The 16,837-nt window shown below is 40.4% G+C and overlaps 1 protein-coding gene across 1 annotated transcript; it reads right to left on the bottom strand.

Moving 5' to 3' along the window:
* Positions 1 to 5,067: 5,067 nt before the first annotated feature.
* Positions 5,068 to 12,137, bottom strand: LOC138885868 (uncharacterized). The gene is made up of 3 exons (XM_070166859.1): positions 11,822 to 12,137; positions 11,632 to 11,755; positions 5,068 to 5,122 (listed from the first exon to the last, which is right to left on the bottom strand). Exons 1-3 carry the CDS (start codon positions 12,135 to 12,137, stop codon positions 5,068 to 5,070), a joined length of 495 nt encoding a protein of 164 aa, XP_070022960.1.
* Positions 12,138 to 16,837: the final 4,700 nt, after the last annotated feature.

The raw sequence follows: 16,837 nt of genomic DNA, 5'->3' as shown, positions 1-16,837 counted from the left end.
ACAGGAAAATTTTAGAGTATCTATAGTGGAATGATTGGGTATTAGAGGTGTGGCATATATTCAGATGGCGAAATTGGGATAGGATATGGTGATTCATGTGCCGTATGGACGTGGAGACGAAAGTTCTCATATTCAGGCAATGTTGTGATTGTAGATCGTGTGTATCAGCACTGTTTAGTGACTACCGAGATTTGGAGGCCCGAGTGGATCTTTCTTTTCTTGATATGTTAGATTTTGGATGTGATGTTGGGGATTTAGATTGATCGTCTCAGTGTTGGGTTATTCTGGACTATTGGGTTATGGGCTAGGTTGGAAATGCCAAAGGTTGAGTGGCGATGTGCATCGGGTTATGTTCTAGTGGAGTGGTTTATATTTCATAGACCCAGCAGACGGCTGGGAAGGATTTCTTTTCTTAACTGGGCCTTCATGATGGATGCCAGTGTAAAGGGTTTCTACCATTGATTCAGTTCCGGTGTTGAGGGACTTTTCGGAAGCATTTCTTGTGGCCGGGCATGTTGTCGGGCGAGGTTGTGGATTTCGGTAGTTATGTGATGCCGGGAACCGTATCGTATGGCTCCAGAAGGAGTTATGGTAGTTGAAGGAGCAGATTTAGGCTTCATTGGTAAGGAGTTCGTTGGCAGGCCAATGTGGATGCGTGTTCTAGCTCGAGTCGGCTTGGTTGATCCCGAATTGTATTGTTGAGGGATAGGTTGATTTGACCATTATTGAGCTTATTAGTGATCTGGGGAGATCTATGAGTTGCCTTTGTGTGTTGTGAGACGATACGATCTGTTGGTTATAGGCACCTATGGTGCGGTTCTATCGGAGTTTCATAATGGAAGTCGAGTGGGAAGAGTAATTTGGTATTGCTCGGTGAACAACGTATCGGTTATGTCCTATCGGGTGTGCGTGGTGTATGTTATTTGCTTCACCGTGAGTATGATGAATTGCTTTAGTTCCAGATATCAAATTTTGCGTGGTTGTCGATTTCGAGCATAGTGACTTAAGGTGGTTCCATGTGGAGCAGTGTTTAAATAAGGTCGCGCATTGCAGTGAATATATGTGGAGGTATGACCTTGCAGGTTAGATTCATGCGTTCTGTTCCTATGATGTGAGACAGGTTCTCAGTCTTGCGTTGTGGTGGTACTGGTGAGCTTGAGGTACAACTCTTTCATTTGAGTCATTTTCATGATTTGAGTATGTTCGGACCGTTCCTTATTGGTGCGCGTATTATGCTAGATTTGGCTTAGGCCTCTATTGGTGTGACATGTCACCAGGGTAGTGTGTTGGGTCAGAGGAGATCGTTGGGATCATTAATGAAAATAAACGGATTCGATTTCAGCATGTTTGATGGGTAAACATCGAGGTTCGGTTAAAAAAAATTTGCTATGGTAATTGCCAGAGGAGAAATGGCTTCATGAATGGTTGATCTGAGAAATGGTTATGGTTTATTACATGTTTCATTTATCGTTGGCAGTATATGAAAGTGTTGGAATGAGACTTTAGCTGATAAGAGGTTTTCTATCGATATTTGGTTGTTATGGGCAGCTGTTGAGAATAGAAGTTATTGCTGCGAGCATTAGAGTTATATGGTATATCATGGGATTGCTCCCGAGGTTGCAGGCATGGGTTACTACAGCTAGTTCGGGTCTATTCAAAGTATAGTTGTGAGGTTTTGATCGTATTGATGGTTTCAGAAGTGAAAATGTGGTTCTATGGTTTATGGGCTAGATTGGATTGTGTAATTTTAGTTAAACAGTGTTATCAGACCTATATGAGATAGGGTTACATGGGATTACCCCCGTCTATATGCATGGTAAGGTTATTTAGCGATTGGTAGGCTTTTAGAACAGCTCTGGGTACGTTTGAGGACGAACGTATGTTTAAGTGGGGGAGGATATAACGACCCGACCGGTCGTTTTGAACTTTTGCACTTTGATCGCCAGTTCCCGAGCATGACTTGCCCCATGTAACTTATTATGACTGATGTAGATCGTTGGTTTTAGTTTTCAGGAAAAATCAGAATGAATTTGAAGGAACAATCTCAGTTGAAAGCTTTGAATTTGAAAGGTTTGACTAAGAGTTGACTTATTCGTATATGAGCTCGGATCGGAAATTTTATGATTTGGATATCTTCTTTGGGGGATTTATGACTTAGGAGCGCGATCGGAATGCATTTTGGAAGTCCGTGGAATGATTTGGCTTGAATTGGCAAAGTTAATATTTTGGCGAATTCCGGTTTATAGGTGAGATTTTGATCCGAGGGTTGGAATGGAATTCCAAGAGTTGTTGTAGCTTTGTTATGTCATTTCTGATGTGTTTGCAAAATTTTAGGTCATTCGGACGTCGTTTGGTCGACTTTTTGATCGAATTCAGATTTCGGAAGTTTTGGAATTCTTAGGCTTGAATTCGAGGGTGATTTGATGTTTTGATGTTGTTTTGAGCATTTCGAAGGTTGGAACAAGTTTGAATTATGTTATGGGGTGTGTTGGCATGTTTGGTCGGGGTCCCATGAGGCTCAGATATGTTTTGGAAGAGTTTTTGGAAGATTTTGCCGTTTTGAGCATAAGCATGTAATGATCCAAAGGTCTATTTTTAGTTCTAGAGATCGAAATTTGATTTCATGACTTCTGGAATTTTGATAATGAATTATAGGACTGATCTGGAAAGTTTGGTCTAATTTCATCAAGTCGCGATTGGGTTTTTGACACGAAACATGAGTTAATTGTTTAACGAGCGTATTGTGTATTGAACTGAGCAAATGAGCTCATAATTGAGTTTCGACGTAGCCCGAGGGGCTGATATGAGTGATTGTGAGGTAGCCCGAGGGGCTGATACTATTCTGAGTGTGAGCCCGAGGGGCTGTTACTGTTATGATATTAAGCTCGAGGGGCTGTTACTGTTCTAATATTGAGCCCGAGGGGCTAGCATTGTTCTGATATTGAGCCCGATGGGCTGGCACTGTTCTGATATTGAGCTCGAGGGGCTGGCACTGTTCTAATATTGAGCCCGAGGGGCTGGTTCTGTTGATATTATGCCCGAGGGGTGGTTTGTTGTACATATTTTGCCCGAGGGGCTGTTTACACTTCTATCATTTTTGTTACTCACTTGTAAACTACTTGCTTTACTTGTTGGAAAAAAGGGATTTTCACTTGATTTCTCAGTGCTTTACTATTTAAAGTGATTTTACTGCTTCAGTATGGAATACCTTGTGTTTTTGCGTAATTTATTACCTTCAGTCTTTATTTATTATTATTACTCACTGAGTCGGAGTACTCACATTACTCCCTGCACCTTGTGTGCAGATTCAGGTATGTTTTGGCTGATCGGAGGCAGAGTCATCAGGGTTTAGCAAGGTAGATGCCGGCATTCGCAACACTGCTTTTCTCTCTCCTCATTTCATTAGTTTGTATTTGTACACTCTAGGCTTTTAGTTGTATTTATACCCTAGTAGATGCTCGTGACTTGTGACACCCCGGTTAGGGCTGTGTCGGGTTGTGCTTCCATTAATTATATCATTAAATCATATTTAAACTGTTTATTAATGTTTAACTATTTTTGAAAAGGCAATATGGGTTTGTTGGCTGGCCTTGTCTTCACGAGAGGCGCCATCACAACCGGAGCGGGGTTTGGGTCGTGTCAATATTGGTCTTATGAAGTTTTGAGTAGTTTATTAATGTACTTCTCATGCATTGTATTCATTTACATGTACATTTACCCATGACTCAAACGGCGTTATATACACGTATATATGTATATGGATATGAGAAAAGGTTATGGCGTTATATACGTATCACCACCTGATCAACTGTTATATGTTGATGATTTTGCCCAAAGTGGCACCAAATGGCGTTATATATGCGTATATATGTAAATATATGTATATGGGATATGGAAAAAAGGTTACGGCGTTATATACATACCACCACATGATCAGCTGATATACATTGATGATTTTGCCCACAGTGGCTGAGATAATATGATGGGATGCCCTCAGAGGCTTGATGATATTATGTACGTATAGACCTATGCATTACATGATATTTATACGCATATGCATGACATTATAAATATTTCATGATTTAGATTTACAGAGGTATCCAAACTTACAGGTTGAGTCATTTACTCCATGCTTCTTTCATGTTTTTTGTATACTGATTTACATGCCTTACATACTCGGTACATTATTCGTACTTGTCGCGCCCCCTTTTTTCCTCTGCGGAGAAAGTCTGGGTTCCAACGTTCATGGGCGTAATAACTCATTTCCTTTTGGGAATTGGATATTTGAAGAGTCACCACCTAAAGTATTATGGTGCGTTAGGGCACCTAGAGCGATTAACTCTTGGATTGGGTTGCATCACCAGAGATTTAGGATAAGAGTTTGAAATAACCTTGAGGAGAAGGTGTTAGGCACCCCTCTCGGTCCACAACGGTGGGTCCCGTCTGAACTTATACTTACAGATTAGTCCTTTAAACAAATAAGTAGTTGAAGCAAATAATGGCAAAGGAAGCCCGTTGTTCATTGTATAACTCAAATAATAAGACAATGATTTTGAATAAGTTGTATACATATAAAACAAAGATTTAAACAAAAGGAATTTGGGAAAGGAGGGTCCTAAGTTGGTTAACCTACAGGATCATCGCACACAATGTCCAGTAAGCACTCCTCAATGAGGGGCTACACATGACATTAACACGTAGTCATCATATCCCATATCTACCCTTCCCACCCCCTTAGTGGTTATTAAAGCAAGTGTTGGGCAGAGATCTCTATTGCATGCTGTTACTCATTCCTTCTTAATGGTCCTAGAGGAAATTTAGGACCTGTACCTATAGGTAGTTCTAGACAGACCCTTAAGGTTTAAAGGAGAAAATACTAAGGCGACAAGCAAAAACAAATGGGATCTTAGCACGTAAGGTAGAAAAAAAGCAATTAGAGGCTCAAGTTTAACTCCATAAACAACGCACATAAGCAACATGACTCAAACACAAATAAGGGCAATATTGTTAAACAGTATCCTAAGACATGATGTCTAAGTGAATATCAAGACATAAAAGATATGCGGTTTATTTTACAAACTCAGAAGTAATGGCCCTATCCGTTTGCCTACTGACTTTAAGCCTGTTAAATCAAAACAACATTAAGTAGCAGAAAGAGTTTCAGAGTTGCAGGATTTGAAAACGCCCTATAGGCTTGCCTACACGCTGAGTAGTGGTGTCCTAAGAGCACGATAACTACGTTTGATATAGTAAAACAGTGTGCAGATTTTAAAACAGACTCTTGAGTTCCTATAGGCATGCTTTCTAATAGTAAATTAGAGCAGTACTGGAAAGAATTCCTTTCAGGGAAAATAAACCACTAGTTAGACCAGTTTCGAAGTAAACTAATCATGAACTGGATTGACTTATTTAAATTAAACTGATTTTAGACCTACAGGCAGAATTTCTGATGTTGTTCCCTATAGGCATGATATCTAATTGTTAAGAGCTGATATTAGAAACTTGTAGGCATAATAACAAATGAAAGTACATGTAAATATCCATTATAACATAAGTTGAACTGGATCACATTCTATAGGTGTGGTATCTACTTGTGAAGTTGATTTTAGGACCTATAAACATAATTTCTATTATCGGAATCACTTGAGACCTATAAGCATGATTTCTAACATGGTAAGGCAAACATAGCAAATATAAAATCCTATAGGCATAGTTTCTACCCATATTACCCCAATATGTAACTACCCACCCTTTTTCACTAGTAACCCCAATATTCGTTTTTAAAACCACATGAATGAATTACATAAATAAAGAAAAAGAAGAAGTTACACTATAGGGAGCCTGAAGCAGGCCCAAGTGATTTCCCAAACCTCCAACAGCCTCAATGCCAATTTCATAGATAATGTCATTGTCTAGGTGGTTCAGAGTTCCCTAAGGATATCAAGGATCCCGGGCAGCGCTCACACCTAGACTTTGTAACAAAATTGAATAAGTGCAGTGTGGAAGGGCCAGCCTCAGTGTGCCAGAGTTCAGAGGGTTCTCAAAAGGACCCCAAGGCTGTACACATACTAGAGAGGGCAGAACCTAATGACTTAGGAGTATAGTGAGAGCGCTTGACATAGTTTGAAAAAAGGTTTCAGTAGGAAAACAGTGTTAAAAGAGATTTTCTTGAAATAGATTTGTAAAAAAACATAAGGAGTTATTAAATCAGACAATTTGAAAAGGGTAAGGTGACTAACAATCAATCAAACCAAATACAAAGCCAGAAGAGGTCCATAAACACTTTAATACATGGAATCAAATAGGTACACACATCCACTCAGGGGTAATGGGGATTTGGGGTAAGTATAGAGCACATAGTAAGCACCGATGCACATAGGTACAGAATCAGAGGAGCCTTGAAAGGGGTCAAGGGCTTTTAAAGTACAACATGAACTTTATAGTTAATACAGAATCAAACAGGCTTAGGATAGACAATTACTTCAAATAGGAAGGTGCATGCCAGGAATCAAAGAAACATAGTCACATTGGGGCATACTAGAAAGGGATTCACGAGCATGCTAATCCTAAGGGGGCATATAACATGCAGTAAAGAAGACAATGAAGTAGACATGTTAATTGTAGGTTGAACAACAAAACCATAGATAGAAGCATATTAGAAGCATGAAAAAATGAAGTAATAGGAGAAGCATATTATTTTGGGACTTGAATAGAAATTAGGACATAACAGTAAAGAGATAGTAAACACAAAGTGAAAGAGCACCCAGTGGTTAGCCTTGGCTTACAGCCGGCTAACTTTAGACAGTAGGAAGTAACACAAGAGAGAGCAGAAAGCTTTTAGTGTGAGGGAGAGAGTTTTTTTGAACCAATTTCTCATGTTTGTGTTAATGAGAGAGTATATATATGTAGTAGTTCGAAACTAGGTAAAATAAGGCAAGAATCACAATAGTATAGTAATTATGATACTCAGAACCAATTAGAGCAAAATCAGTACAAGTACTCCCTTAAATTAAGGGAATCGGTTCAAATGGTAAGAACAATTAATAAATAAGGAAATAAATCAGTGTACGACCAATAAGCAAAGATCTCAAATTCAGTAAGTATAGGGTAAACAATTAGGGCTAAGTTTAAAGAACTCTAATTAAGGAGATAGTCAGTACGAATATCGTACCAATACAGACAAGGTAGGCGAATCATTAAATTGAATAGAAAGGGTAGGAATCGAAGGTTTAAAGGAAGGTCTTCCAATCAAACCACGAAACAGGGAATCCAGAATCAATCAAAGAGAAAGTCATGAGTCAGTGTTTAGCATATAAATAGAGTAAGATAAGAATAACTAGACATAGCAAACATGAAGGTTGAACAATACCGATAGAAAGATGCAAGTCTTGAACAATCAAGATGAACACAAGAACATAGAGTTGATATAAGTTAGGCTAAAAAACTCAGTAGGAACATATTCGAGGCAAGATAGTCACAAAAACTCAAACAAGAACCGGTCAGTCATGCTGATACACAGAACCAAACGAAGAAACCTAGAAAAATAGGGCTTTCAACATAGATGAGTCGAAGAGGTAGTAAAATCATATAATCAGTCAAAATATGCAAGAAATAAAAGTTTAAACATAAAGGATCAGTTAAACAAGGTTTTAAAATAAGTTCTGAAACCTTAATTTTTAGGAGAAAGTGAAAAACACTTGAAATCAACGATTCTTCTAAAGAGTTCCAAGGACATTGTAAAAAATTAACGAAACAAACTCAAATAATCCTAGATCTATATAGATCTAGGAGGTGCAGAAAGGAAATTAGGGTTTCGAAAGAAACCCATATAGAGATGAAGAACCTGCTTAGGAAACCCAAGGATCGTTGCAAATACAGTGTGGTTTTGCTCAAAATCACATTGGCGTAGCTGAGAATAGACAAGTGATTAGCCCTAGATGGAAGTCAGCATGGCCCTAGGCCCTTGAAGACCTTAGAGAAGGCAGGCATGGCATGAGAGAAGCCATTGGAGGCTTGTGAGACAATAAAAGGTCATCGGAGATGACCAGAGAAGAGAGGTCAGTGGTTGAAGGGCTAGGGTTTGGTTGAGAGTTATTGAGAGAGGAGAGGATCTTAGGGCAGCGGATGTGGGAAAATGGTTAGGGTTGGGGGGGTCGTTTGGAATAAAAAAGGCAAGACTGAACGAGGGTCGTTGATATTTTAGATCAACGGCCAGGATTTGATAGGTTTTGGGTCGGGTAGGTGCATTTAGGTCCTGGGTTGGGTTATTTAATCCGAAATTGGGCTGTGGTATTAGGTTTAATTGAGGCTAAATTGAAATGCAATATGGCTAGATTTTAAATAGCCAATTTATGTCCATATAATTTATAGTAAATAATAGGTAATTTATAAAAGATAATTTCATGTACTACAATGATTTAAAATAGATATTTAACATTTTAAAAATAAAGAGGATCAATTTTATGAATGTAAATGTAATTATACATTAATAGGGATAATATTGCAATTATATGCAAATTAGTTTTAAAAATATAAATGTAATTGTAAAAATACATTAAAAAATATTTTAACAATATTTTGGCATAAATATAGAATTTAAATGACTAAATTACCACAACAATAATTGGAGGGATAATTATTGAGGATTTTATGATTAAAAAGGGAGGAAATAAATCAATTTAAAATCTTTATAAATTATAGAAAAATTATAAAAACCTTGTGCATGCTTATATATGCATATGTGTGTTATTTTGAAAGTATTTATGCATATTAAAAATATACAAAAAAAATTGGGTATCAACAGCTGCCCCTCTTTACCTAGGAAGGATGAAAGAGTTTTCGAGTAAAGATATTATGGCCAATTTTGACCGGCGGGATGATTTGGGATTATTACAAGAACGGACACGAGGTTCCGAAGAGGCTATGGTTAGTGGTTAATGCTCGGGACAGTTGAAGGAATTGGAGCGAGATCGCTCCTGCTAGGATATCGGTTGCCTACTGGTTACCTGCAGATATAAGATGCCACAAACATGTATTTGCAAAAATTTAAACATGATGAAAATTCTCTTTGGGCCATGAAGGTTGTCTTCAGACGGTTAAAGATGACATCCTCAGACCATGACGTCCTGGGCCATGAATTATTTAGTGAGGGATTTGCAGGCCATGAAATGATGTTCTCGGGCCATGCAGATGGTGCCTCTGAACCACGACGCCTTTGAATAATGATATACAAATTTGAGACTATGATGCCTTCGGATAAATTGGTGATATTTCAGCCCATGATATGCAGTAATGATGTTAACAAGACAAGGCTTAGTCTTGTGAAATGGAGGGCAGAGCTTAGCCCGACAGCAAAGCAAATAGATAGTGCTAGAAATAGAGCGAATTTGTGCGAAAAGGGACAGTGCTTAGTCCCATGGGAATGGGGGAGGCAAGGATTATCCTCATTCAAGTATGGAGTCAGGGATTAGACTCATGCAAATATGGAGTCGGGGATCAGACTCATGCAAATAGGGAGGTAGGGATTAGCCTCATGTAAGTATGGAGGCAGGGATTAGCCTCATGCAAGTAGGGAGGCAGGGATTAGCCTCATGGAGGTATGTAGTCAAGGATTAGACTCATGCAAATATGGAGTCAGGGATTAGACTCATGTAAGTATGGAGGCAGGGATTAGCCTCATGGAATCAAGGATTAGACTCATGCAAATAGAGAGGCAGGGATTTGCCTCATGCAAGTAGGGAAGTAGGGAATAGCCTCATGCAAGTATGGAGGCAGGGATTAGCCTCATGCAAATATGGAGGCAGGGATTAGCCTCATGGAATCAGGGATTAGACTCATGCGAATAGGGAGGCAGGGATTAGCCTCATGCAAGTATGGAGACAGGGATTAGCCTCATGCAAGTATGGAGGTAGGGATTATCCTCATAGAAGTATGGAGGCAGGGATTAGCCTCATGAAATCAAGGATTAGACTCATGGAAATAGGGTGGCAGGGATTAGCCTCATGCAAGTATGGAGGCAGGTATTAGCCTCATTAAAGTTTGGAGGCAGGGGTTAGCCTCATGCAAGTAGGGAGGCAGGGATTAGCCTCATGCAGAGAGAAAGTAGCAAATGAGAGTAGTATATGTCTTAGATGGAGATATATTCGGTGTCTGATGGTCTGATTGATAGTCATCTCTTTGTGTATACATTTTCGCGAATGCTATCGTTACGTCAAATGTTCCTGCATTCAAAGAAAAATTGTAAGTTTTGTGAGGGAAGGTTGGTTCATGCTTCGTCTACTGGCCTTGCTTTGCTCCGTTATGAAAGCCCTTTCGAGTTCCCCTAGGTAACACCTGATTGTTGTGGAAATAGAGTTTTCGAAAAATATGCAATCATTGATAGAAATAGAGTTATTTTAGAAATGTATTGATATATCAATTAATTTTAAATGAACTAGTGACTGTAACACATTTCAAAGGCATCACGACTCTCTTATATTGGAATTTTGAGGGTCCTCCTCAAAATTTTGCCCCATTTTGGTGGATGATATTTTGACTATTTGTGGATAATAATCCTTGCCGAGTCTTTTTCGAAATTTTGAGAATCCCTCTCAAAATTCTGCCCCAGTTTCCTTAACTAATTGTTGACCGTCTGACACCTATTGGCATTGGACAGAATTGCTCTGGAATTTTGAGGTCCCTCCTCAAAATTCTGCCCCAGTTTCTAGTCTTGGGGGAAATGAAAATTTTATTATGATATGACTGAACCCATAAGGCCGCTTACGTATCCCCTCTTAAACGGGAATGAAGTCAAGAGTAGTTAAATTACATCAAATGAAGAAATGTAAGATATCTAAGCATAGTATCTCTTGACTGCGTCTGAAGTGATTGGCTTTGGCCAGATTTCCCTGTCCATTTATGCAAGTATGAGTGCTCCTCCTATCAGCACCCTATGAACCATATACGGACCCTACCAGTTGGGAGAGAATTTCCCTTTGGCTTCATCTTGATGCGGGAAGATTTTCTTCAATACCAGCTGCCCTGGTGCGAACTGTCTTGGTTTGACCTTTTTGCTGAAAGCTCTGGATATTCTGTTCTGATAAATTTGGTCGTGACATACTGAGTTAATCCTCTTTCCATCGATAAGGGCCAATTGTTCATAGTGAATCCTTATCCACTCTGAATCACTGAGTTCAACTTCCTGTATGATTCTTAAAGAAGGAATCTCGACCTCGGTGGGGATGACAACCTTGGTACCATAAACCATCATGTAGGGAGTTGCCCTGGTTGATGTGCTAACTTTGGTGTGGTACCCCCAATAGAGCAAATGGTAACTTCTCATGCCATTGTTTGTGGTTCTCTACAATTTTCCTTAGTATCTTCTTAATGTTTTTGTTGGTGGGTTCTACAACTCCATTCATCTGAGGTTTATAGGCTGTGGAATTCCTGTGCTTGATTTTGAAAGCTTCACACTTAGATTTCATTAGATCACTGTTGATATTGGCGGCGTTGTCAGTAATAATGGACTTGAGAACTATGCATCGGCAGACAATACGATCCTTGACAAAATCTATGACGACTTTCTTGGTTACAGCTTTGTAAGATGCAGCTTCTACCCATTTTGTGAAGTAATCAATGACTACCAGAATAAACCTGTGTCCATTTGAAGCAGTAGGCTCAATCGGACCAATAACATCCATTCCCCAGGCGACGAATAGCCAAGGTGATCTTGTTGCATTGAGCTCATTTGGCGGCACCGTTATCATGTCGGCATGCACTTGACATTGAAAGCATTTGCAGACATACTGAATGCAATCCGTCTCCATGGTCATCCAAAAGTAACCTGCCCTGAGTATCTTCTTAGCCAAGACGAAACCATTTGTGTGTGGGCCACAGGTCCCCGCATGCACGCCCTCAAGTAGCTTAGAAGCTTCCGTTGCATCGACATATCTTAGTAAACCCAGATCAGGAGTTCTTCTGTACAAGTTTCCTCCGCTGTGGAAGAAGTGATTTGACAATCTCTGGAGTGTGCATTTTTGAATGTGATTTGCATACTCTGGGTATTCTCCTTTCGATAAGTACTCTTTTATGTTATAGAACCAAGGCTTTCCATCCGCTTTTACCTCGACATGAACACAATATGCCGGCTGATTATGCATTCTCACTGGAATGGGATCAATGTAATTCTTATATGGATGTTGTATCATAGATGACAAGGTAGCCAATGTGTCAGCAAACTCATTCTGAATTCTAGGCACATGTCAGAATTCTATCTTTGTAAACCTCTTTCTCAATTCCTGCACATGGTGCAGATATAGCAATATCTTGAAATTCTTGGTGGCCCCCTCTCCTTGTGCTTGGTGCACAAGAAAATCTGAATCACCAATCACCAGCAACTCCTGAACGTCCATGTCGACTGCCATATTCATACTCTGCCATATTGTTGGTGCAGGCAAATCTGAGTTTAGCAGATACCGAATAATGCTGACCCATTTCTGATACCAAAACTGCTCCAATGCCTACTCCTTTAAAATTTTTGGCTCGATCGAAGAACATCCTCCAACCATTGTATGCTTCCGTAATGTCTTCCCCTACGAACGACACTTCTTCATCAGGAAAATATATTTTCAAAGGTTCGTATGCTCCTCCCACCGGATTTTTAGCAAGGTGATTTGCCAATGCTTGTCCTTTGACTGCCTTTTGAGTTACGTAGACGATATCGAATTCACTCAACAATATCTGCCATTTGGCCAGATTTCCAGTCGGCATAGGTTTCTAGAATATGTACTTCGGAGGATCCATCCTGGATATGAGGTATGTAGTGTAGGAACAAAAGTAATGCCTCAATTTTTGAGCCATCCACGTCAAATCACAGCAAGTGCGTTCAAGCAGAGAATACCATGCTTCATAAGATGTGAACTTCTTTCTCAAGTAATACATGTCTTACTCCTTCCTCCTCGTCTCATCATGTTGTCCCAAAACACATCCGAAGGCTCCGTCTAATACAGATAGATAGAGTAGCAAAGATCGTCCTGGTTTTGGCGGGACCAGAACTGGTGGTGTGGACAAGTACTCCTTGATCTTATCAAAAGCTTTCTGACAATCCTCCGTCCAGCTTGTTTTGGCATCCTTCCTCAACATCTTGAAGATGGGTTCACATATGGCTGTGGACTGTGCTATAAAGCTCATTACATCCTTTTTGCTCTTAGGTGGGGGTAGCTCCTGAATAACTTTGACTTTAGAGGAATCCAGTTCGATCGCTTGACGATTGACGATGAATCCCAGTAACTTTCCTGCGGGAACCTCGAATGCACACTTTGCGGGGTTCAATTTCAAATTGTACCTCCTTAGCCTGTCAAATAACTTTCTCAGATCCACTATATGTTCTGCGGCCTTCTTGGATATGATAATGACATCGTCCACATACACCTCTATTTCTTTGTGTATTATATCATGGAAGATGGTTGTCATGGCTCTTATGTAAGTGGCCCTAGCATTCTTCAAACCAAATGGCATCATCTTGTAATAGTATACACCCCATGGTGTAATAAAGCTATCTTCTCTGCATCCTCTTCATCCATCCAAATCTGGTGATAACCCGTGAAGCAATCTACAAAGGATTGGAGTTCATGCTTGGCACAGTTATCGTTCAGGATGTGTATATTCGGCAGTAGGAAGTTGTCCTTGGGACTTACTCTATTTAAATCCCGATAGTCAACACATACTCTAACCTTCCTATCCTTCTTCAGAACCAGTATAATTTTAGCTAACTAGGTTGGATATTCAACCACCATGAGAACTTTGGCTTTGATCTACTTGGTAACTTCCTCCTTGATTTTCAGGCTCATATCTGGTTTGAACTTTCTGAGATTCTGTTTTACTAGCGGACACATAGGATTAGTAGGAAACTTGTGAGCCACTATGGAAGTGCTCAGACAGGTCATGTCATCTTATGACCATGCAAAAATGTCCTCATACTCTTTTAGGAAACGAATGTACTCTTCCTTCTCTATTGGTGACAAGTGAATGCTGATGCGAGTCTCCTTGATGGTCTCGGCGTCTCCCAAATTTACTACTTCGGTCTCGTCTAGATTGGACTTAGGCTTATTCTCAAAATTTTCAACCCCCCCTAACAATTTCCTCGGGTATCTCATCTTCTTCCTCTGAATCACTATTCTCATATTGCATTGCCTCATTACATGTCACAGTCACTTGTTCATCATAAAAAGTAATAATAATGTTGAAGAAAGGAAAAATGTAAAGATAGTAATGAATAATAAAGAGCAAATGCAATTGATTAAAACTTGAAAAAATGTCCAGACAAAGTACGGCTTGATGAATCGAGCATTCATTTTAAAACAAGTAAAACTTAAAACAAAATTATGGGAAATTTTAAATGCCTAGAATGGCTATAAAAGTAAATTCTGCCAAGCTACCCAGGGACTCGGCGGGCTCGGAATGGTGTGGCGGTCCACTTTTTGAGAACAACTCTCTTCTCTATAGTCTGAATAGTGAGGTCTTCTTTCTCCTCCTCCTCGATTATGGCACCGCAGTGCATGTCCTCATCCTCCAAGAACAAATTCTTCAACCCAACTAGTGCTTGTTCTTCCGCAGTCCCCTATATTGTGTCAGCCTGGTTAAAAGATTGGTCCAAACATGGCACTAGTTGCTCAAGAGGGTAATATGGTTCACGCCGTGGAGTCGACCAATCATTGTACTCTTGCCATGTATACTAGTATCCGAGCCCAAAGGTGGTACCATGATTTTTCAGCTGTATTGGTTTTGTGATACCTTGGAGGTTCTTTCCTAACCCTTTGCCGGGTTCATATCCAGACCATGCTAGTATGCTTTCTATCTTGTTACTCCACCACTTATCCTTCTCGACGGCATTGACCCGTTCAATGTGATGATAGGTTTCCCCTCCTAGTCTTCTTCTATGTCCAATGGCCGGGATGGTTTGACTAGTGTAGATGGGGTTACTTCCATCTCCGTGAATGATTACCTCCTAACGATTCCATTCAAACTTTACGGATTGATGTAGTGTGGAAGGCACGACTCCAGCATCATGGATCCATGGTCAGCCCAACAGAAGATTATATGAGGCTGGTATGTCAAGCACTTGAAATTCAACGTCGAACCAAGTTGGCCTCATCTGCAAGCAAAGGTTTATTTCCCCGATTGTGCCCCTTTAGGACCCATCGAAATCCTTCACATTCATTCTTCCTACTCGTATCTCATGGAAACCTTTGTCCAACCTTTTTAGAGTGTCCAATGGACAAATATTTAGGCTCGAACCTCTATCAACCAAGACCCTAGAAATGAACTTGTCTTCAAATTGCATTGTAATATGCAATGCTCGATTGTGATTCAGTCCCTTGGGTGGTAGCTCATCTTCGTGGAAGATGATCTTATGACTTTCTAGTACTTGCCCAACCATGTTGGCCATTTCTCCGTCGGTGATGTTATTGGGTACCTAAGCCTCGCTTAACACTTTCATTAAGGCGTTCTCGTGTGCCTCTGAATTCTACAATAGTGACAGGATAGATATCTGAGTAGGGACTTTGTTCAGATGGTCAACAATAGAGTACTCCCTTGCATGTACTTTCCTCCATAGGTCATCTAAACCGGTCTCAATAATTGGCTGCCTAGTAGTGGCCTCTTTACTTGAACCTCCCAGATGTTCAGCTATATAGACTCTTTCGGTTCTAATCATTCCTTGTGCAGCGTCAGATTCCTCTACCTTGGCCTTCCCTTTTCGCCAAGCCTCGGCAACATAATCCTAGGGTATTGCTTTTGAGTTGAATGAGGGTGTGGTTGATACTGTCACAGTGAAAGATGTGACCACTTCTACTTCAAATGGAGCAGGGGTGGCTGCGGGCGTAGCTATTTCCACCTCGAATGGAACTGATACAGTTACCTCAACCTCGATTGGCGCCCAAGTATGAACCACAATAGGAGTAAGTGTGAATGCAACCTTAAAGTCATCGCCTTCTCGAATAAGCCCGATCGACCCCTCAGGGTCCCATTCTTCATTTGTCTCTATCACATGTACACCATCACCTCTGTGACCAGGGAGATGATTGTTGCGGACATTAGGTGCGGCTTCCTTTGCTTGTATGACCTTGTTATCAATTAGCATCTCGATCTTATCCTTTAATGTTCGGCACTCAACAGTAGTGTTCCCTTTCATACCAGAATGGTACGCACAAGTTTTGTTCGGATTGACCCATTGGGATGGAATTTCTAGTTCCATAGCGGAAACATCAATGACGTAACCTGTGGTTTTCAACCTTTCATACACTTGGTCGATGGGCTCAGTAATGGCGGTGTATTATCTGGGTGGTTTGCGGTCAAAGTTGGGTCTTGGTCTTGGATAATTTTGGCGAGCTGGTGGTGATTGGAAGTGGGATGGTTGGGAGTTATAGGTGTGATGGATAGTGGCTGGTTGGGAATATCTGGGAGATGAAGGTTGATATGTAGGGGGTGATGCTTGGTATGTGGGTGGAGGTGTTTGATATATGGGTGGAGGTGTTTGATATGTGGGTGGAGGTGTCTGATAGGTAAGTGGAGATTTTGGGCCCTGGACCACCATTACCTCCCCAACATCTCTCTTCTTCGATATGCCACCTAATTGTAGTGCCTTATTCGTGGCTTGCAGTGCCTCGAAGTTCGTCACTATCCTGATCTTGATTCCTTCTTCGATTCTTTCTCCGAGTTTGATGATGTCAGAGAATTTGTGATTTTTGATAACCATCAACCTCTCATAATATTGTAGATCCTGTGCGCTGATGAAGAATTTATTCATCAATTCTTCGTCCAAAGAGGGCCTGACTTTAGCCGCTTCTGACCTCCAATGAGT

The sequence above is a fragment of the Nicotiana sylvestris genome, chromosome 2 (genome assembly GCF_000393655.2).
Source record: "Nicotiana sylvestris chromosome 2, ASM39365v2, whole genome shotgun sequence".
Lineage (NCBI taxonomy): Eukaryota > Viridiplantae > Streptophyta > Magnoliopsida > Solanales > Solanaceae > Nicotiana > Nicotiana sylvestris.
Note: the sequence above shows the minus strand (reverse complement) of the source record. Positions and strands in the feature narration are given on the sequence as shown.